The sequence below is a fragment of the Chelonoidis abingdonii genome, chromosome 9 (genome assembly GCF_003597395.2).
Source record: "Chelonoidis abingdonii isolate Lonesome George chromosome 9, CheloAbing_2.0, whole genome shotgun sequence".
NCBI lineage: Eukaryota > Metazoa > Chordata > Testudines > Testudinidae > Chelonoidis > Chelonoidis abingdonii.
Window position 1 is genome coordinate 72,718,653 of NC_133777.1, and position 23,445 is coordinate 72,742,097.

Below are 23,445 nucleotides of genomic sequence, written 5' to 3' on the forward strand. Positions count from 1 at the left end.
TTAGGGATCTGGGACAAAAATCTGTCTGGGGATTGGTCCTGCTTTGAGCAGGGGGTTGGACTAGATGACCTTCTGAGGTCCCTTCCAAGTCTGATATTCTATGATTCTATGTTAGTATTAGAGCTAAGTAGGTCTAATATTTATTTAATTTTCTTTCTTTCTTTATATAGGAATTAGAAATTGCTATCTGACAGGAGCACTCTATCTAAGTTACTATCTGAAAAACAAAGAGTTTTCAGGTGCCCAAGTAGCCTCTGGAATCACAGTTAAAATTGCCCCCAGTCTGAAATGGCGACCCTGTCTATCAGAGCTCCAAATCAGGAAGAAAGAAAAAAAACAAACAACCTTCCCTTCACAGAACATGAAGGGTTTTAAAGGAAGCTGTCACTCATATACCTACTTCCTCTTTATGCTCCAGACCCTCATTATCTAGGTCTTTTTCCACCTCTTCCTCACCATCATCTTCACAGTCATCTGCAAAAGTAGAAAAAGAGGTGGAGCAGGTGGCCTCCATCATAACATCCTTCTCTCTAACCCTCCCCAAAAAGACAGGCCACTCTTGTGTGCAGCACACATGCCTTGTCCCTAATGACCACCACAAAGCTGAATGTAAGACTTAGAATAAAGATCAGATCCCATGTGTTCCATCAGATATGGGACCTAGGGCTTCCACCTTTGTTCTCCAGGATGAAATCTCAGCATTTCGACACTTTGACACTCACCATCACAATGTGGCAGTATGTTCTGTTACAAAGCAATGTGATGACTTTATGCTTCACTGCAAAGATATTATACGATGCTGTTAATCTATATATCTACCTGAGGGTTTTAGTCTGACCCCCATTACTAGTGTCTCTGAGCACTTTCCATGTAAAAGTTAATAGCAATAATGAAGTCCCTAGTGGACTTTATGGCATCTCTGGCTCTTCTCCCTTTTGGGGGTAAAAATTCTCTTGGGCATGGATTGTATTGCTTGATTCAGCTTTGCTGGAGGTGGGGTAGGCAAGAAGGGTGGTGAGTTTTATTCTTGCTATGGTATGTCCTGCATGCCTAGACTACAAGACGCAGGAGCATCCAGAGGAAATCAGAAATGTCCCATGAAAATCAAGGAAAGTCCTGAAGATCAATACCTTCTAAAGAGGTGAGGCAGAAATTTGGAGGTATAGAGTAGAAGCTCCACAATCTTTGCTGAAAATGTTTGCACAGATGAAATAGTAGTCAGAGTTTTGTTTGGGCTGTACCATAATGGTGCTGGTTTGGAGCGTGAAGGCTGGCAGCAGGAGGCAGCTGTGCACAAGGTCATATGTGTTTCACTCTTGGGCATGCTTCTTACACGTATGCTGCTCACCTGCCTGGGCATACAGCCTACTGGCTTGCAAGTGCTCACAACTTCCATTCATGTAGCATAGCCACAGACAGATTATTTCAGAAGGAAAAAAGGCTGCTGGTTAACAGCATCAATTTACTGAAAAAGTTGCAAGCAAGGACGTGTGTACACATATGTACATACACACACACATACACACCCTCCCTTCCCAGTTGCCATGAAGCAACAGTAGTTCCAGCCTTTGCCAAGGCCATTCCTTCTGGTCACTTTAAAGCCATAAGGATTATTTCACTACCCCTACCCTTCACTATCTCACATCTCCATTCCCCACACAGCACCTGCTGGCCTTAACAGAAACACTGGAGTGAGGGATTCAGACTCAGTTCTATAGCATTACAGTCTGGGCCACCATGCAAGTTTTAAATGCAAAGCTCAGGACTGCATTCCTCTCTACCTGGGCCCCCACCTTCCATTCTCCCCATCAGTCCCTGCCCCCACCCCACACCCACACACACACACACACATTCTCCCTTCAGTCAGCAATTTACCTTCAGACTCTGCACAGGGAGGTTCGGAGCTGACACTCCCAGGAAGAGAGAAGGAATAGGAGCTGTGTACTGTAGCCAAAGGCAGAGGCCTCTTGGGGTAGCACTTCCTCAGGATCTGGGCCACTATAGTTACTATAGGATCCAGGGGCTTGCTATCCAGGCAATCCTAGGCAGTAACGAAGGTGAATATTCAGTGATGTTTGCCATTCAGAAGCATCCTTCCTCTTGCGCAGATCCACCAGACATTTAAATAGATGCTTCCCTGAAAGCCTTCAAAAGCAGCATTTGAATAATAGTCAGCCAGTTCTGCATCAACCCCTTATATTTCCTGTGTTTCTCTTTCATCCTTTTCCTTCCTTATCACATTAGAGAAGTCTACATGGGAGCACAGCATCTTGGTTTTTCAATAGTTTATCTGCTTCTACAGCTCATTCACTATCTGCTGATACACCCATCTAAAGGGCACAGGGTCCCCTAGAACCACTCAAAGGAACTGGGGTCAGTACTGTCTCAGAGAAAAAAAGAGCACCTGCTACTGAGTTATCCATACACCTCCCTACAGCTAGCGTGGGGTGAAATTCTTCAGCTGGAGCTTTGCGGGGGGGCACAAAATGCTGATTCAGCGACCAAAACATTTTGTGAATTCGTGTCAGTTTCACCGAAGTGATCATTTAAAACAAATGCCAAAAAAGTCCAAATGTTTCGAGAAGAACTTTTCATTCAGAAATTTCCTTCAAATTTAAAAACATTTTTTTTAAAAAAAAGGTCTAAATCCAAATTAAATGGTTCATTTAACCAGAAATGAATTTTTCTTCACTTTTTGACTTTCTCAAAATTGCAATACATTTTGTCAGTTCACTTTTTTTTTTTTTTTTTTTTTTTAAGATTTGCCAGCAAGCTGGAAGGCTACATAAAACACAGTCCCGTTCAACACTGCACTGTGGCTCAATACTGATTCAGAAGGGACAGCACTTCCTACTTAGCCACCCATGTCATTCCTGAGCCAGAGTGTGATGAGTAAGGCACAATTATGTCACGGAGGTTGCAGAATCCATGACTTCCATTGACATTTTCTGCCCTGGGGCTGGAGGTTTCAGCCAGCCCTGTCCTCACAGCTCCCAGCCCCCAACCTGGTGGGGGCACCCTGCAGCTGCCCAGCCATGGTGGCTGGCAGACCCCTTGCATCTGCCCAGCTGCAGCAGGCGGCCAGTGGACCCCTTGCATCTGCCTAGCCACAACGGGGACTCCCCACAGCTGCCGCCAGAGCCAGAGGCTGGGGGACCCTGCAGCTACCAGCTGTCCAGGGTAAGGGGACCCCGCAACAGCCCAGTCCCCAGGGGACCCCAGAGCTCCCATACACCACATTGGTGGGGGACCCAGGAGCCCCGGCAGCAGTGGGTGCTGAACCCACCTACTCCTTTTGTCATGGATATTTTTAGTGACAATCAGGGACAGGTCACGGGCTGCCGTGAATTTTTGTTTATTTTCCATGACCTGTCCATGACTTTTACTAAAAATATCTGTGACAAAAATGTTGCCTTAGTGATAAGCCATCAGAAGCAACTACCTGCAGGTCTAGTAACAGGCCCTGCGCCATTTAGCAAGGGTTTAGTCAATCCACAGGCAAGAACCCACACCAGATGATCCCACCTCAGGCACATAGGCTCCTAAGGGAAACAATCTCTCCATTCTGCTCAGCGTCACTATCTGGCCAGGAACACTCCTGTTGCCAACAGTTTCATCAGACTGCTTTTGCTCCAGCTCCAGCCTACTTGTGCCTGTTTCCACGCTAGTCTGCCCCTGTTCCAGCCTGCATCTGCTTCTGCCTCAGCCGGGGATGCAATGGTTCTGACATATTCTGTGCAGGGGCAGCTTCCTAGATCTCCATTAGTTTTTTCCCATGCGCGTGCACACACACAAGCACAGTGGAACCACAGATTTCCAGCCTGAAGAACTTCTTTTAAATTAAGGAAAACAAGACAAGCAAGAATAAAAAGGGAAGTCTCCTTGGGAGGGTGCAATAGCGAGTACCTCTTCTGTAATAAGGACAGCAGCTCTGAGAACAAAATGGTTGCTGCCTCTGCACAAAGGTGGAGTTCTTAGAAATTTATATGTGCAATACAGAGAAAACAAAGGAATTGTCGTTTCGTAGCTACAGAGCGTATATACACCATAGCTTCCTCAGGGGAGAAGAGGACTACAAAGCTAATACAGCTATCATCTGTCTAGCTAGCTTCTTATGCTGTACCATGCCTGCTAGCATAGTAGCTGAGTGTCTGTATCCTTGGTGACTTGGGACTGAGCCCTTACACACCAGAATATCAGTAGAAGCCACAGAAAGCACCATAAAGGCACCAATACATGAAAGAGCAACATCAAAATGATCTTTTATTACCATTCAGAATGTTTACACCCTCTCAGTAGACACTGAAAATTGAACAAACCAGAAGACAGAATAAATGGTTAGTGCCACGGGCTGAGCATCCCACAGTAGGAAATACGGAGGGCTGGGGCTATTCAGCTAGTCCAGCAGGGTGATTGGTGAACAAACTGAAGTGCTTTGTAATACGCAATAAAAGGAAAATGGCTGTATTTTATACCGGCTCTTGTTCCACTTCCGCCTGTATGAATGAAGGGCATTATAAGAGTCTGCGGAAATAGTCAGGATTCCTATGGGGAGGCTAGAAACATTATCTAAGCTTACCTGCTTACAAGACTCAGCTACAAGAATCTAAGTATGTGTTTCTAGATCTCTGGCGGTTAGGAATAAGAGTGGGAGAAAAGACAATTCTGAAATCAGCTCTGAGGAAGGGAAGAGCAAAGGCCTAGAAGAACTGGTTTCTATTCACAGCTTTGCCTCTGACTCACTGTCTAATACTGGGCAAGTCACTCAGCTTCTTTTTGTCTCAATTTCCTTATCAGTAAGAGACACTTAACTACCTCGCAGCTATTTTTGTGAGCTTATGTTCATTAATGTTTGTAAATGCTTTGAGATCCTCACATGATGTGGTCTGTAAGTGTGCAAAGGACTGTTTGTGAAGCACAGCGCAACATCAAACATGAGTCCTCTGGATCCAGTCCACAGGTGGGGATTAAACCACATAGCATACGGAGCTAATGCTAGCAAAGGAGTAAGGTGAATTTAAAGTTGCTGAAGGCATGCAACTTAATAGGGTGGCATCTGTCTGCAGGGTGTGTTCTCACGTATGCGCAAATGGTGTGAGAGTAAAGTTGCTGTAGCTGTGTGGGGGGGCGGGTGTGTGTGCACGCGCGTGCTTTGTGGTGGAGTGCTGCAGATAAGGGAGCAAATTTTCAGTTCAGAAATCCAAAGAAGAGTTCACCTGAACTCAACTCATCTGTGCTTTAGTCTCTGCACTCCGTGTATTTGAGAGTTATTTGATGCCAGTACAGGAAGGGTTAAGACTATAACAGTATTAACTGAGAGGAGAGGCTAAGGCACAGGGACTGAGGAGATACCAGCTGACCCTAAACAAAGAAATCAGATGTGGAAATACTAAAGAAGCAGAGAGGGTGCTGCATGGAACCGTCTCCTGTACACTCTTGCGGGACAGAGAACATTCTCTCATCTCACTGCAACCTGCATGCCTCCCAGGCCTGCGAGCTCTGTCTGAGACCTCAGCTAGATTAGGCCAATAGGTCATGTTTAAAGATGTGTTCACTAGCATGTTTTAACCAGCACATTTAAACATGAGCATAGAAACAGTTTAACACTAGAGCTGGGTGGAGAAAAGAATTTCGGTTTCGTGGAGACTTGTAATATTTCAACATTTGTTTCCATTCTGATTCAAAACAAAAACCCACTTTTTTTTTAATTCATCACAAAAGAGACTGGAGCCCCATTTCTGGGGCAGGCTATCTGATCGGTTGCCACAGAGCAGGGGACCCGAGAAGCCCAGGCTGCTGAAGTGCCATGCGTCAGGATTCCCAAGGCTTCCAGGTTCTCAGCTTCCTGTCAGCATGCCAGATGAGTTGCTGAGGATTCAAGGTGATAGAGGGAAGCAGACAGGTTTCTGACAGAAAACTACCGGACAGGCAAGATTCCATATGAGTCTTTCCTGGGTTCTGTTAGAACATCGTCAAAATCAAATTGTCTTAAAATGTTTCAGTTTCAAGTAACACATAAGCAAATGCAGCTAATTCCAAAGAAAGAACATTTTGTCAGAATTTTTCCAATCAGATCAAATTAACATCTTCAAAACCAGGTTAGCTGGTCATAGGACGAAACACCAACAACTAATACATTTGTAAAGGGTTAAAACACCATCTAGACAGGGACTCTCAGTAGATTCTGTCTCCCAGAGCAGGGAGGTCTCTCACTGCAGCCAGCACACTCTCCCTGGATCTCTTTATCAAGAGGATGCTGAAGAGTCCCAGCAGTGGCAGCAGTGTGATGTGCACACACTCATCTGTGGTTTCTAGCTGTGAATGGGGAATTGGGCGGGATCCTCACAGAGTTGTACCTTTCCTCCAGGCAGTTGGGAGAACATCATTTGATCTCTCAGGGAGACAATGTAAGACCAAAAATGTACTTTTTAGGGGTCAGGGTATGTGATATTTTGGACTTATTAACCTTGGTGATTTCCCTGCCAACAGATCTCCCATGGCAAGTGATAGAGAAAGCAAACTGGAACCCCCTGAAGCTGTCATTTCTGCTCCACTTCTGACCTTTGGAAGGATTAGCATCCTCACTCTTCAAGGGATTCTTGGTGTGTCATATCTTGTTTATTCACCCAAGGTGACCCAGTGTTTGCACTTTTCAGAGTGCTGCTCTCAGGCTGAGCTATCAGGAGACATTAGCTTAGAAGGCACCATGGACTGGTAAAGGCTTATAAAGGCAACAAGCCATGATCAGCTGTCACAGACATTGCCCTCACACAGCTTCCACCGTTCACCACGTGCATTGGGGACTTACTGTTCACAAGAGCCATATCTGATTGAAATCTTGCTACATCTGATCCCCTAGTCCAGGGATCAGCAACCTTTGGCATGCAGCCCATCAGGAAAATCCGCTGGTGGCCTGAGCCAATTTGTTTACCTGCAGTCCGCAGGTTCGGCCAATTGCAGCTCCCACTGGCCGCGGTTTGCCATTCCAAGCCAATGGAGGCTGCGGGAAGTGGCGCGGGCTGAGAGATGTGCTGCCTGCTGCTTCCCACAGCCCCCATTGGCCTGGAACAGCGAACTGCGGCCAGTGGGAGCCGCAATCAGCCGAACCTGCAGACGCTACATGTAAACAAACCATCCCAGCCCGCCAGGGGCTTTCCCTGATGGGCCGTGTGCCAAAAGTTGCTGATCCCTGCCCTAGCCCCACCTGAAGCAGTGGCCAATTCCTCAGGCACCAGAGGAAGGCCGTCCCATTAGGATGCATGTCCCACACACCCGTGAGATGCTGCAACAGCTCACAGCTCGGCCACAGGGAGAGACTGTGAAGCATCTTGGGAAATGCAAGTTAGCCAGGGAATAGGGTACATGAGAAGAATAGCGGCATGTGGGATCTGGACCTACAATTCCCATGAGGCCCTGCAGAGGCACAGACAGATGGAGATTATCCATAAAATGAAATGTTTCAACATTTCTGAACTGAAATTTTATTTATTTATTTATTTTTAATTTTTTTGAAACATTTTAATGTTTTGAATTTCTGTCCTGATTCAGGACAAAAAAAAATATAGTCAAAGTATCGCAATTTTCTACAGGACAGAAATTCCATTTTTCAATCAGCTCTGCTTAAAACATAAGAAGAATTCTACATTGCAAGGGTAGAACAATCCAGAAGCAGCTGCTGAACTGGCCCCAGCTCGCGTTTACCTGTGCAGTGGTGAAGAGGATCTCCATGCCATGGGCACTGAGGAAAGTCTCCCTGGCAGACTGGATGTTGGTGATGTGTTTGAGGCAGAGCAGGAGACCCCTGCGGACGTGGATGTACCTATTGGAGGCATCGCAGTGGTGCCAGTCCTGGTACAGCCTGAGCAGTTCACACAAGTAGCCTCTGTTGACCGCTCGTCGGCTGTTAGACTCTGAAACCAAAGGAGAATTGTTGAGTTGCAAACTTCCCCCCAACACACACACCCTAGCACTGATTGATCATTGTCATACATATGCACAATGCTTACACACTCACATGCACACATTGCACATCCATTTGGTCTTGTGCACACAATCACAGACATCTTTATTAACTTGATTTTAATAATTTGCATGTGTGACCTTCATTGTTATTTGTTAAGTATAGATCATGTGCTTGGCATAGCACTAAGCAAAGCAAAAACTAAAGACAATTCCTGCAATGAGATGCTTGGCACAAGCAGGAGATGCTGGATTGATAGCCCTGGAGACTGGATTGACAGCCCTACAAGTGGAGCACAGGGCAGCAGCAGTTGTGGCTGCCTCCATCTGACCCACGACACCCATTATGCTCTTCAAAATAAATATGGAAAAGGGTGGAGCCATTGAGGGAAAAAAAGAGAGACGCAATATGATTGGTTGAGAGAGGGTCTTGTGATCCTCATAGAGTAGTATGGGTCCAAAGGAGACTGACAGACAGTGGGCAACAAAGCCAATCACCTTTCAGTCACATGACCCTGCCCCAGACAATGAGGTTGTGTTTGGCTGCTGGAAGATGTGATGCATGCTCACACATCCCTTTGTAATGAAAGCCAATGCACAACAGAGATTATAAAGTCACAGCCCCTTCTGCCATTTCAGGACCACCAATCCAATCATTAATCATAAATCAGGCTCAAAAGATCATGATTTAACTTAAAAATCACGAGTGACTTTAAAAAAAAAAAAACACCACGTTTGGTTTCTTTTTCTTTGCCCTCTGGTTTCTGAGCCTTTTGTGTGTGCTCAGGTCACATTTTCAAGCTTTACTCCAAAACCATAAAGGTTTAAAAGTTCTTTACAAAATTGCAAGACTCGCAATAAAATCACAAAAGCTAGTAACACTGCCATTTAACATTTCTGAAGTGTCTTTTCTCTGCGTTTCTCACCTTACCCCAGCGTATGCGAGTACAGGCAAGCTCCAGGTTGTTCTTTCGCCTTTAAACCAGTCCTTGAATGAATGTATTTTTCCTGGCTGGTCCACCACATGCCTCATTCTGATCTGCTTCAGAAGCTGCCAGGAGCATGCTCATCAACCCACAGGGCCAGGAACCATGTGTTATGCCCCCTGAATCCCAATTACTGTATGCAATTTGCAACAGAAAGCTCTTGGTGTGGCAAGTCTTCTCTGTCTGTTCTTTGGAAACATCACACAGAGATCTTGCACAAAGAGGGAGGATTGATGGGAGCAAAGAGCTATGCACAAAGGTCTGCCAATATATTTCAGTCCTGATCTGCAGCATCTCCTGTCATTCCATTTCTGGGAAGCCCCCAGGAGGTCTGCCAATCAAATCAATCCTGGCCTGCAACCCCATTGCTATACCAGTCCAGGGCTACCACATTAATCTGCGGAAGCACCTCAAGTTTGATCTGCCGTCTCTGTTATTCCCTTCCTACGTCCTTCATGCAGCTCGGCCACTGCACCTCAATCCAGGCCTGCAGCAGCCTTTGCTGTCTTACTTCTTGGCCTCCACAAAGCTCTGACAATATATGTCATGTTTTCAGTTCTGGCAATTGTGTGTATGAGACCACAGACATGTTACTCCTCTGACCTTCACTCAGTATTGGTGTGCACACGCATGCTGGAAAACTTCAATTGCTTGAGAATCCCTTATCAGTCCCAATGGTTTGATTCATGATTTCCTGTTAATCCGCCACCAGATGTCATGTTCGCTAACCTTCAGGATGACTAACCCCTCAAATCAGTCAATCTTCTGTGAAGAATTGCTTAGGGAGTTCTGCCAAAGTATATGCACATGACAAGAGGCAGAACAGAGTTGGGGAGCTTGGGCTGGGGGCAGTCTGAATCAGACTCAGGATGGCCTTCTGCCTTGTACAGAGGCTAATGAAATAGGAATGGAGCCAGAGCCACACCATGTAGCATTCCGACCCATTTGTCAGAACCCATGGGGCATAGTGGCAGTAGAAAGGGCTGGGAGTGGAGCTAGTTAGAAACTTCAACCAAAGTAAAATTCCTGTAAAATATTTTTTGGAGATTTTCCCCCCATTTTTCAACCAGCTCTAGCTGGGAGTCAGGACACGTGGCTTCTATTCCTGACTCTGGCAGTCACTCATACATATGGCCTTGTGCAAGTCGCTTGATCGCTCAGTGCCTCAGTTTCCAATCCTCCCATTGTGCATTATGCATAGAAAGCAGGACACCATCTAAATGCTGAGGATATTTATTATTTATTTCTCTTAGGTTTCCTGTAGCATTTATCATTGTAGCATCTAAACACTGGCATTATGAATTAAAGTAGGGAAGTCTGTTCTAGAGGAAAGGAAGGTTACTAGGACAGGACAGGAGGGAATCATTCTGTGTCCATATCCGCAACACTTTGATTACAAGAGATGAGAATTACTGGTGAGGAACCAAAATGCTGTTGTCTCATTGAGATATTCAGTTTGGCTGGTTCTCCTGGACCATCCCATCAACCTCTCCTGTTCTCCTCCCATTGGTAGGTCTCTCTCATTCTATCCTTCCATTCCTTTTTCAGTTTTATAGTCAGCAAAGAAGAGAGAGAGCAAAAAAAGAGGAATGCCAAAATCTCCAGAAGGCAGGAAGGAAAACAGAAACCTCCCCACCTGTCTCTTATCTGTTGGTCTCTCCATCTACGTGATGCACCTGTCTGTGCATGTCTGTATTTTGGCTAAAATACAGATGGTGGGTATAAGTCACAGAGATACAAGCAGCCCTGCACACATTTGTAGGCAGCAAGAAGTCAGATCCTCCTGCAGTGGATTTGCGCATTCTGTGTGGTAGGTGGTAGAATACCCTTTGCCTCTCAACCTTTTTGCTGTTGGTCCTGCACTGTGCTACAGGTTTCCACTAATAGTCCATTGCAGTCAATGGATAATGAGGACATATTTGGGCCACACTTCTCTGCCTGGACACACCGAGTGAGCTGATCGCTTAACAGGCATGCTTTGCCTGGATGTCCCCAGCATATCTGGTACATTCATCCTGGAGGTTCCACTGTGGTTAAAGACGTATTTAAAGCCAGGAGCTCACACAAAAGAAAAGTCTCCAGTTTCAAGGGAACCCTGGCTTGTTCACTACCTGGCAGGTGGGGGACCCCAAAACAGGGTGTGAGGATAGCAGATAAACTTCTTCAGTCAGCTGTCATTATGGCCTCAGGGCTGTTGCTGTTTCTGGGGACGCTCATGAAGCCTCTCCTTTTCACCCTTGCCCCCTCTGAAGCTGCACACATGGGACTACTGGAGATCACCTAACTTATACAATCACATAACTGGATTACAGTCAACCTGAAATATGAGGAGCAAGCCACTGCTTACCAGGGAGAACAAAGATGTTTGTGTCTAGCTATTTAAATCTCTTTAGTAGTCTCTTTGTTGATCTGAGTCAGCCAATTCATTATGCCAAGGACATGGTTTGAAGCTAAGATGCTCTGCTAAATTAACCCTGCAGTCTCCAAGAGCTTGGAAGGGGTAAGAAGACCTCCTGTTCCCTGCTACATACTAGTGATTGCTCCTGAGAAATACTGGGTATAAGGCAACCTCTAAAGAGAAGAGCTACTGGGAGCCCATTCCTGCTCCAGAAATACATCAGGTTTCCCTATGGGAACTGGATCAATTCTCCCGAAAGATGAGCCTAGTCCTTCAGTGGAACAATAGGATGAGCCTAGATCTAGTGGTTTCAGTGGTTTCAGCAAGAAACTGATGTGGGTTCCCTGTTAAGGTGACTCCAGGGCCCGGCTCCACCAATGTTTGGGGTCAGGTCTCTCCCCGGGGTCCACCTGCCACCCCCGCACACCTCCCCCACTTGCTGCCCCCGCGCACCTTCCACCGGGCCCCGGGCGCCCCTGCCTCAAGCCCATGGCTGCCTCCTGCAGCTCCACACTGCATTCTGCTCTGCTGACTCCCGGCATCAACTGCTGCTGCTCAGTCCTAGTGCCCCCATCTGCTAGTGGCAGGGCAGGCTGCCCTGACCCTGAGCTTCCACCTTGGACCTTTCCCTTTTCTGACGGGACCCTCCACCAGCACAGCCCCCCTCACCGCCCCCCCCCACAGTCACCACTCCTGCCTCACGCTGGGCAAGGGGCAGCCCTACCCCGCAACCCCAGTGAGGCTACAGTGAGGGGCAGCAGCAGGGGAGGAGGCACACATGTGATGGCAGCCCCCCTTCCCTGGCACCCACCGTAGGGGAGGCGAGGGAGCTTTCTGGACCTGAAAGGGGCCCTAGAAGCACATGTAGTGACAGTGGTGCAAGGTGTGCTGCTGGGGGGAAGAGGGGAGCAATCCCTCAGAGCTCACTGCTACTATCGGGGAGAGGCCTGGGGAGAGTCCTCCTCTCTGATCCCAGCCCCAGGGCAGCCTGCCTGCACCTGAAACTCTTCATCCCCAGCCCCGCCCCACCCCAGAGCCTGCACTCCAGCCAGATCTCTCACCCCGCCGCACCCCAACCCTCTGCCCTAGCCCTGAGCCGTTCCCACACCTCAAAGCCCTCATCACCAGCCCCAGCCAGAGCCCTCATCCCCCCACACCCTAACCCTCTGCCCCAGCCCTGAGCCCCCTCCTGCATCGTGAACCCCTCATCCCCAGCCCCACCCCAGAACCCTCACCCCTGCATCCCAACCCTCTGCCTGAGCCCCTCCCACACCCCAACTCCCTCATCACCAGCCCCACCCCAGACCCCTCATATTTTTACATTATTTTTAAGAATATATCGGCTTACAAGGTAAGTGTGGTGGGTTGGGACTTGGACCTGTTCTGGGCACCACCAAAAATTATACAAACCTGCTGCCTCTGGGTGACTCTCCACCCATCTCAGAATTCAGGGGCAGCCATGATTCTGCCCCACATCCTGTGCATCCAGCCTGCAGGATGACATTTAAAGACACCCAATGTTTATTTCGTCTCTTGGGACAACTGCATCCAATTGCAATGTCACCGAGGTATCAACACCAGGGCGAGCAGACAGAGGACACAAGTGTATCTCACTGGTCAGGATGTGTACACGTCTCCCTCTGTGCCCAGTCCACAGAGGAGATGAGTCTGTTTCAGCTATCAGCCTTAGTTCCAACTATAGTGACTCAGTCCTTCAGCTCTGAAAGTCCCCTGATGTTAGCCAAGATGGTATTTCACACAAAGATATAGCATGACATGAGAACCTTCCACTAACTGCCCATTGTTGCATCATCAACATGTGAAGATTAACAAAGGGCAAACCAATGCCACACTAAGCTATCCCCAATGGGAATCAAATCTTAAAATTTGAAAAGGTTTAATTTTTCTCCCATATGTTTCATTTTCTTAGTACTTGTGTTCTTGGATGGAACCCAAAGTGTTGAAATTCCATGAAAAACAGTGTTTGCACAAAATTTCCAATCCAGTTTTTCAGACTAAAGTGCTCTGGAGAATTCAGAGAAGGATCCAGAAATTTGAAGGACTTCTCCAAGCTCCATCTCTGAACTTTCTGAAGTCCATCCATCACTGGGGACACAAACACTGTCCTTCCATCAGGATAAGCATGCCTCATTTGCCAATGCATCACTAACAGAGACACAAACAAAATGATGCAACATCTCAACTCCATTATTTCATCGTTCAGGACAAAATGCAGATGGGCGCTGAGCTGTCCATGTGGGAGTTGAAACCATCCTTCCACTCTGGGACAGTAGGTACCTCTGCATTGAGAACCCTCTGAGAGAAGAACAATCTTGTGGAGCAGAAATGAAAGGGACATCCATTCCCACCCTTCCTTTCCCCCCACACCCTACCCAGTTACACTGAATAACTATGCTCTGAAGAAGAGACAAGATACAGCCTCAAAACTGGAACTGGAATTATAAACATCCTGAAGTTCAGAGGGGAAAGGGGAGGATCAGTGGTTTTGCTTCACAGTGTTATAAAGGTGGGGCCATCATTTGCAAAACCGAGATCCAGTTTCTAATTTTGACCCTTCCACAAAATATGGGCAGTTCTGATGCACACCCATCCCTGATGGGCAGGCTATGAAATGTTTGCTTGATAGAACTCCCCTCTTCTCTTCCTTGGGGAGCCTACATGTCCCCTTGAGGAACCAGTCTGTGTGGGAGGGAATCACACTGGATATTTTATCTCACTGGGCACACAATCCTCATGCCTTCATGAAAGGAAGAATGTGAGTGGTTAAATAAAGGAGGAGGGGGTGGGGGGAGGACCAGGGAAGGAGAAGTATGGCTGGGAGGAAATAGGAAAATAGGTAAGGCAAGAGGATAAGGAGAGAGGAAAGGGGGAGGGGTGAAAAGGTCATTTGCAATAACTGCTGCCTGCACCATAGAATCCTCTTGATAAAAGAGACATACTCAGGAGGTCACCGCAGCCTGTCTCTTTAAATTGCTCATTACAATTTCACCAGGCAAGCAATGCAACAAGGTCTCTGTCTGTTTCCCTAGCCCTTTCCCCTCAATAACCGCTGAGCAAATGCCTCCCAGACTGGCTCCAGCTAATTTCCTTAAAGACACGCAAACTGCTAACACTGGGAAGTATAGATAGTTGGGTATAACAAATATGACCAAAATTAGATTAAAATAACCTGCAGATAAACAAATTACTCACCAAAAATAAATATTGGATTAAGCATGGATGGGACCTGGGATAGCTGTAATAACAGTGCCATCATGTGGTGCTAGGGTGATGCAGTTGGCTTGTGTCATGGGGGTGGGGGACAAGAGGAATGTTCAGAATTACCCAGTTTAACTCTACAGACCCAAACAGGCAGCTGCCTAAGCCTGTTTCTTCAGCTTGACTGTTTCCCCTACCTTCAAAAAATTGCATTGTGTTATTTCATTTTTGACATGAATTCAGCGCTGACAAAAGCAAAAGATCCCACGGGATGGAGTCACATATAGCACAGCTTCCCTTCCCCTGTCCCTCCTCCCTCCACACACTTGCCATTCTGCCAATGCACTCAGGAGCCAGGAGGTCAGAGTTCTGTCTCCATCTCTCCCACTGGCTTGCTGCATGATTATGGGCAAGATGCTTTGCCGTATTGTGCCTCAGTTTCTCCATCTGTACAAGAGGGGTGATACTCACCTCACCAGGGGTTGGGAGGTTTAGTTCATTAATTTGGTGAAGGGCATTGACATACTCAGACCCAAGTCCTTACAGAAGAATTATGGATGCTGCTGTATCACTCAGCCTCCCAACTACTGTTAATTGCTAACATCCAACAATATGACTGAGCCCATAGCAGATCCAAATAAAAGAAGAGCAGTGCCCCACAGAGCTTACAGTCTAGAATGCAGACAGTCAGAGGAGATGCATGGAAAAAAACAGAGGAAGGAGCCAATATGGGATTTGTGTTTGCTTATTCTGTCTGTGGACACTGCAGAGGTAATGAATCATATGGAGGCATCAGAATGAGAAGACAGTGAAAGCCTGGCACACAGCAGTTAGGAGATCATTCTGTGCACAAGGGAGCTGCTCAGAAGAAAGCATGAAGGCAGGTGTGGGGGAAGGAAATGAAGGGGATGTCAAGACGAGAGTCATGGGTAGAGAGAATGACATGCTAAGAAATAAGATCCAAGATCAGGGTTTCTCAAACAGGAGTCTCTGCTTCTGTGGGGAAAGCCCCTGGCGGGCCAGGCTGGCGTGTTTACCTGCCCTATCCCCAGGTCCGGCCAATTGCAGCTTCTACTGGCTGCAGATCACTGCTCCAGGCCAATGGGAGCTGCTGAAAGCGGCGCAGGCTGAAGGACTTACTGGCCACCACTTCCAGCAGCTCCCATTGGCCCAGAGCAGCAATCAGCGGCCAGTGGGAGCTGCGATCGGCCGGACCTGAGGATGGGGCAAGTAAACACAGCGGCCCATCAGGGGCTTTCCCTACAGAAGCGGATCCTCTGTTTGAGAACCCTGTCCAAGCTATAGGCCAGTGTGGAGCAGTGCAGTGGCTGGTGGTAAAGGCAAGACATTTAAAGTCAATGCAGTGAGCAAGAGAAGCTAGTGGAGAGTTGCCAGTGTTGCCAACTCTCATGATTTTTCCATGAGTCTTGCAGTATTTAGTATTCCCCTTAAAGTCCCAACTCCTGGAATCAGGTGATTATAGAAGAATCTCAGCTTTCATATTAAAAAAAAAGTAAATGTGTAACCCTCAGAATTGAGGAATAAAATATGAAAATGTGCCGTGAGTGCCACCTAAAGGCTTAAAAACCAGAAGACAAATTAAAAGTACCCACTTTTTGGTATGTTTAACTTTATGATTTTTAAGCCAATCTCATGGTTTTCTGGGGCCTGACTCATGATTTTTGAATGTTTGACATTGGCAATACTGAGATTCCAAGAGCAGAGTGAGATGGTCTGATTATCACGGAAAGAAAACCTATTTTGTATATGTAATCAACAATCCTAATTATAAAAGGATATAGTCGTTATTGTAGCACTAGAAATGACACATGTTTCTGAGCCTACATTAATAGTCACCCTAATGTCTATAATTCCTTTCCATTCACATTTTCAAGAAGAAAAGCATCAGGCTCCCTCTGGCCATGTTCTGGAGCTGCAGCTCTTTTCTTCTCAGCTGTGGATGAAGCACTAATTTCAAGAAACACACATTGGTTGCCTGAGCAGCGTCCTTTATGAGCCCTAGGCAGGTTTGAGCAGGGATATAGTTATGAAAACAACAAGCAGAATGGCCTCACCTCCAAAATCCCTCAGGCTGAGGGTGTCCCATTGCAAATACCTTGGAGAAACATGGTCATGTTCATGAGGCATGTGAAGGGGACCATGTGCTGCAGGAGAGGTGGTAATGATCAGTGATCTCCAGAACTGTGAGCAGGTGTTCCCCATGAGATATCCCAGCAGCCATTTCACTGGCAAACCTGGTACTTTCACTTCTAAGATAGCTACCAGTCAAGACAGTTTCCCAGCTCCAGACAGACTGGTAATTTCCTCATAATCTGTTGCCTTCAGTGGCTCCCAGACAGATTTTGTTCCCTCACCTACTTCCCCAATAGCTCCCCAGTATTAAGCAGCTGCAGGTGAGCAGTTCCCATCAGTGTCTGTTTGGACAGAGAGAGGCGAAATTTCAGCCACAGATCAAAGCTTACAGGTAGCCCTTTCCTCAGCAGCTGGCCAAAGTATCAGTGAAGACTAGAGGAATCTTGAGCGGCAGGGAGATTATCACCATGAAAACATTAGGGAGAGGCATTGCCATCTGCCTGCTCCTATTAAAACTATGAGGGATTCTTTCGCCTTCTGACTTCCTGCCAAAGGCAGAAGAGGGGCTCCTGGCCTAAGAGATCCTTGCAAATATGATCTGTGTAGCCAGAGGCAGAGCAACATCCCAGCTGGAGACACTGAGTGCAACCCTGAAGGTGGATCACCAAGAATGGATGCATTCTTGACCTCTCTGTTTTGTGGGTGATCTCATCCTCATTCCTAGTAAGATCAAGTCTCACTGCAGTAGCACAAGCAGGTCACTTTTCAAGGCCCTGATGAGGCTCAGAATAGCTCATGTGCTGATGCACACCCCAATTTAATTGTTGCAGCTAGCACCAGGGTTTCCATTTCCCATTCAGCTCAAAGTCCACAGCTTTCAACATTTGTGAAGTCCACCATGTTTGATTTTAGCCTGTGTCTTCACAAGCAATTCTCACACACAACAATGCCTAATGCTTGTAGACATTTAGTGTCTTTGGAGGCTACTAGAAGAAAGTAAGAGTGAGAAAAAACCCAAATCATGTTCTGGACCAGTGACCCTCTAACTGTGGACCACTGATGAACCACAGAGCCGCTGCGGGTGGCTTGGGCAGAACTAGCTGATCACATGATGCTGGCTCAGCCTCCTTGGTTCCAGTCATATCACACTGTTAAAAACATCTAAAACTCCACCCCTTATTTTCCTAATGTCACTTTTCCACTAAGTGGTTGCTGTAGTTACCACATCAACACTGTGCAATTGCAGATAGGGTGGGTGATTGTCCTGGAACAGAAAGCCTGGTTCCATCAACACCACTGAGGGTACGTCTACACTGCACGATTATTTCGGATTAGCTTAAACCGATATTACAAAACAGATCTAATAAAATCGGTTTAGCGAGTCCACAGTGATACAAATCGATTGTTTGCGGTACCAGTCCAAGTAATGTTTCAGGAGCGGTGGCACCCTGTGGGTAGCTGTTCCTCAGCTCATAGTTCCATTCGTGTTGAGCGCACAGTGTGATGGGCAGAAACATTGCCAGGTGTGCTGGTAAGCTACCCTCCTTTGAAGGCAGAAGACAAACGTTGGACTTTTTCGGGGAAGTGCTTGAGCGAAACGCATAGACAGCAATCTCCCTTTTTTTTTCACGTGTGGAGGGGGAATAAACTGAGGAGCTGTTTCCTGACAGCAGACATGGTGTCTTGAACCTACAGTTGGAGCTCAGCCAAGAATGCAAATAATTTTCAGAGACTGCTGTGGACTGTGGGATAGCTGGAAGTCTCGTACCTCCTACTTCATGGAGGCGACCATTTGAGTCTTGGCTTCCGTTACGCTTTCACCGGCTGTGTATCTGAGTTTTTTATTCAAAGCTTGGCATTCGTGGTTCTGTAGGGAGCTGGATAAAAGCTTTGTTCCAATAAGGATCAGACCTCGTATTCACGTAGGTATGCTGGCGCTTTTTCGTTTCAGACTGCATCGAGCCGTGCTGATCAAGAGCTCCATGTGGGCAAGCAGGGAAATGTAATTCCAAAAGTTCGGGGGGGCCTCTTTCCTGTTTACTCCCGTGCATCGAGTTCAGATTGTGTCAGAGCGGTAGTGCTGCACTCTGGGATCCGCGAGGCCTAATAAGTCGATTTCTGTCACACGAACCCTAATCCGAGTTATCACTATCGAATTTAGCGCTACTCCTCTCGTTTGGGAGGAGTTCCGAAATCGATTTAAGGAGCCGTTAAAGTCGATATTAATGACGACGTCGTGTGAACGGACACAGCGTTAAATCGGTATATCGGCCATTAAACCGATTTAAAGTCGCAGTGTAGACCTGGCCTGAGACAGCAGAATCTCCCTTCACAGTCCCAGGTGCTGACCATAAAGCAGGAGTGCTGTAGAAAGCCTTGTACTGGCAACTGAGTTTTCCACTCTCCCTGTAGCTCCCCTCCTCTCTGTGAATTCCTTCCTCTCTAAATGCTAATTTTGCTTTTAAGTTGAACGCAGCTCTGGAGTGGCCCCATCACCCCCTTATTAAGATTTAGTATCTGAACCAGAAGGTGTTTCCTTGTTGCAATAACGTGACCTTTAAATCTAGGCAGCAAGGTTAATACCGGAGCATTATTTGAGAATTCATCACTTGAGCTGGTGCGACTCAGACATGATCCCATTGCAGCGTGCTCATTTAAGTACTGCTTCCAGGCCTATAATTTTTCACAAATGCATTTATTCCTAATGCTCACGAAAAGGACAGAGAAGAGAAAGAGTAAAGGGGGTGGCGAGGAGGGGGAAGAGAGAGAGGACAATACGCCATTGTGATTTATTGGAGAGGAGATTGTCTGCAATAGTAGAGCACTCTTTCTTAATCAAAGCTTTATTAAATACTGGTAATAAAAAGTTAAGTGTTTTTGGATGAGATAAAGGCAGAAAAGGGTAACACGTTCACTTCAGGAACATTCAGGCCAGGAGTGCATACAAGAGGACCCACGCTAAAAGAGCCCTAACCCCCATGAACCAGACACTGCCAGTGTTAGCTACTCCCTGCCAGAACTTAGCAATCTCTAAGTACCAGGGCTAACTTTAAGATCTGCAAGGCTTCAAGCACAAGTGGAGACCTGAGATGCTAGCCAGGGAAGAATAAAGTAAAAGTGGTGTCCATTATGACAGTCTGCAGAATCCTTCTGAGTTCTTCCCAAAAAATCAGAACAAATGGCCACCCTGGTCATTTCACTTAAGGAGGTTGCACCTTTATGTGTAGCTTATGATTTCCCACCTGCATCATCACAGACACACAGGGAGAAACATGGCAAGACATACAATAAATACTACATACTATCCCCTCCAATTTCTCAACACAGATTGCTTTGGTCTATTGCAAGGATCGGCAATCTCTGGCACACGGCTCGTCAGGGAAAGCCGCTGGTGGGCCAGGACCGTTTGTTTACCTGCAGTGTCTGCAGGTTCGGACAATCGCAGCTCCCACTGGCCACAGTTCGCCGTTCCCAGCCATTGGGTTCTGCAGGAAGTGGCGCGAGCCAAGGGATGTGCTGGCCACAGTTTCTGGCCCCCATTGACCGAGGACGGCAAACCGTGGCCAGTGAAAGCTGTGATCGGCCGAACATGTGGATGCTGCAGGTAAACAAACCATCCCAATCCTCAAGTGGCTTTCCCTGATGGGCCGTGTGCCAAAGGCTGCCGATCCCTGGTCTATTGCATTTCAGAGGTGTTGAGGGGGGGCACACTGAGTTGGAGAAGAATGCATCCATTCCTAATGGGATGTCTATCCAGGTGCACAGCACAGACAGGTATGACAGTAAGAACATAAAAAGAAGGTGCTTACTTGATTTCAGCAAAGCTGCTAGAACCTCAATGGCAGCCCTGGGGGGAGAAAAAGAATGGAGAAATATCATCAATTTCTTCAATAATTGTTTTTAACCTTGGTCTTCCCAGTCTCTGGGTCAGATCCCCAGTTGATATAAATTGGCAGGACATCACTCACATTGATGGAGCTACACCTAATAACAGCAGCTGAGGATCAGGCCCTCCATGTTTGATTCAGTTAGCCAACAAGAGCAGCGTTAGCCCTCTAGCCTTAACATTACGTTGATCTGTACTGACCATTAAAAATAAACAAACATCCACACATCAAAAGAAATGAGACAAGTCTTCAGCCTTTGAACTGTTTCCCTTCAGCTCTCCGTCTGCATCACAGACTCAGAACAAATCCAAACCAGACATGGGGATATATTTCTGCCACCTAGGTCATCAGACACATGTACATAAGAAGTGTCAGCTCCAGGGTTCTGGCCAAATTCCAACTCAAGACATTTCATTTTGCCAAACTAAACATTCCCCCCTCTAGCATCAATTTAAAAAGAAAAGCAGCCTCTCCCTTTATCATTATCAGTCACTAGTATTACAGTAGCCACAGCTGAGATTAGGGTCCCATCCTGGTAGGCACTGAAAAAAAACGTATTAAGAGACAATCCCTGCCCCAAAGTGTTTACAGTCTAGATAGACAAGATAGGTGGATATGAAGTGACTTGCACAAGGTCACACAGGTGACAGCTCGATAATTCAAAAGAAAGAACGGGTCATTTCACCTAAGAGTGTCACTGATAGGAGAGCAATCACGTGCTAGATTCATAATGCAGAGAAGCCACGATGGACTAAACTTCTATCAGAGTTTACTTTCCACTGGGAAACCCAAATCTCACCCACTCCTTACCCTCCCCTGATTGCTGTCTCTTCTTCCTAGCAATGACTTTGGCTTGCCTTCACTAAAACACAACCTTACCAACAGGGAAATACCATCTAGTGCGTTCCATCGGCTCTTGCTGAGCTAACGGTGCTTTAGGAGAAGGGAGAAAGCGAATAGCTAGGGAGTCGCATAAGGGTTTAGAACCAGATGCCCTTTAGTGCTCAGGTGAGCTATGTGAGGAGACTAAACAATTCACTGACCCAGCGACTGCCAAGTCAAAGCAGGTCATTGAGTCTGGATTTAAACAGGAGCTAGATCAATTTGTGCCCACTCTGAAATCCACGCTAAGGACAACCAAATGCTTCAGCGTGTCACTCATTTCATATCGTAATGACATGGCTGGTGGGTATATGCACTTCTGCTCTCAAATGGACGGAATCAGAGCAACTTCTCTGTGTTGCATAGGCCCCATACAGCTAGCAGCAGAAGAGATTCTCCTATATTAGCCTGTGCTTTTGGAGCAGGAGAACTAGAGTTCCAGACCCACTGTTGCTGCGAAATTCTGCAGGCCGACTGCATGTCGGATAATTACATCTATAAAGCCCTTCATGCCCACAGATTCATTACAATATAATCTCTTTATAAACAAATCCCCAAATAAATCATATTAACTTCCACATTGAGCCAATTATCATCCTGCAGCAAGAAATAAATATTTTATTTTCACCAAACTACTACTTATTGTGTGTCCACTCAACAGCTGAGGAGATGAAAGCTTCCAGAACCAACTCCTGCCAGCACCTGACATTCCAGGCCAATTTCCCTCACAAACCTACCCTCTCAGAATTAATCTGTCAGACACACAAACAGCAAACACGGTAAAAAAAGTCAATGTGGCAGCATTTCAGCAACTAAGGTCTCACCAATTAAAAAGGAAGAAAGTCATAATCATTTCTGCAGGAATTAGACAACAGCCGGTCAGCTGATGGAAGGGGTTCAGTTAGGGCTGGTGCAAGGATGTTTCACTCCCTAGGCGAAACTTCCACCTTGCGGCCCCCTGAGGCACCCCCCTTGCGGCACCTCCCCACCTTCCACCCTGAGGCACCCCCCTCACCCCAGCTGATCCCTGCTCTGTGCATGAGCACGAGCACCCTGAGCACGCCATGGCTGCTTCACTTCTCCCGCCTCCCAGGCTTGCAGCACCAATCAGCTTAGGCGCCGCAAGCCTGGGAGGTGGGAGAAGTGAAGCAGCCACGGTGTGCTTGGGGAGGAGGCGGGGCACGGGTGAGCTGGGGCGGGGAGTTCCCCTGCATGCCGCCCCCCCCATTACTTGCTGCAGGTGGCCCTCCCCGTGCTCCCCTGCCCCAACTCCCTCCACCTAAATGCCAACGGTGACTGGGGCAGCCGAAGATCCGGCCGCCACAGTCGCTGCCGAAGAAAATGGCACCTCTCAAATCCCAGCGCCCTAGGCAACCGCCTAGGTTGCCTAAATGGTTGCACTGGCCCTGTGTTCAGTGTGACATGCAACCATTCAGTGTGTTAGACTGCCACCTGCTGGAATGGGCTATACTGCACACAACGATTATTTAGCCTGTCCCCCAAGTTTTCAATTAGGGACTAGCAAAACAACTTCCAAGCAAATCTCAACCCAGCTCAAACTGTCATCCAGAACTCAGATCCAAATATGAATCATGAATGGGGTTTGACATTACATGTATACATATATTGGGCACTAGCCTCTGCATTTCCTGGGTGATTCCTGAACTAGACACCAAAGCCCTGAATATCATAAGAAAGGCTGTGCCTGCAGTGTTTCTGGCTCCATCCAGTGGATCCAAGAGGTTGGAGTAGTTCCAATGGGCATTGGATTCACTTATGCACTTTTGAGGCCTTATCTAAAATGAAGTATTGAACATTCACAAGGAACCTCCACAGACATATGCCACTGCCATGTCAGAAGGGGACCAGTTAAAGGGGGGCACGGGACGGCCCCACATGACCCTCCACGCTCCTTTTAGCTAAGATGCTTGTATGGCTGCCATCACAGTAGCATCTGGTTCCTCACAATATTTTATGCATTTATGCTCCCAATACCCTTTCGGGGCAGGACAGTTCTACT

The 23,445-nt window shown here is 47.0% G+C and overlaps 1 protein-coding gene across 1 annotated transcript in view; it reads right to left on the bottom strand.

Moving 5' to 3' along the window:
• AGBL1 (AGBL carboxypeptidase 1) overlaps positions 1 to 23,445 on the bottom strand; it is a 377,222-nt gene that overhangs the window by 299,249 nt on the left and 54,528 nt on the right. The window contains exons 6-9 of the mRNA XM_032806521.2: positions 20,466 to 20,503; positions 7,702 to 7,910; positions 1,876 to 2,041; positions 401 to 474 (exon numbers count right to left, since the gene is read on the bottom strand). Of these exons, the coding sequence (XP_032662412.1) occupies positions 401 to 474; positions 1,876 to 2,041; positions 7,702 to 7,910; positions 20,466 to 20,503 (487 nt within the window). The remainder of the gene's footprint in view (positions 1 to 400; positions 475 to 1,875; positions 2,042 to 7,701; positions 7,911 to 20,465; positions 20,504 to 23,445) is intronic.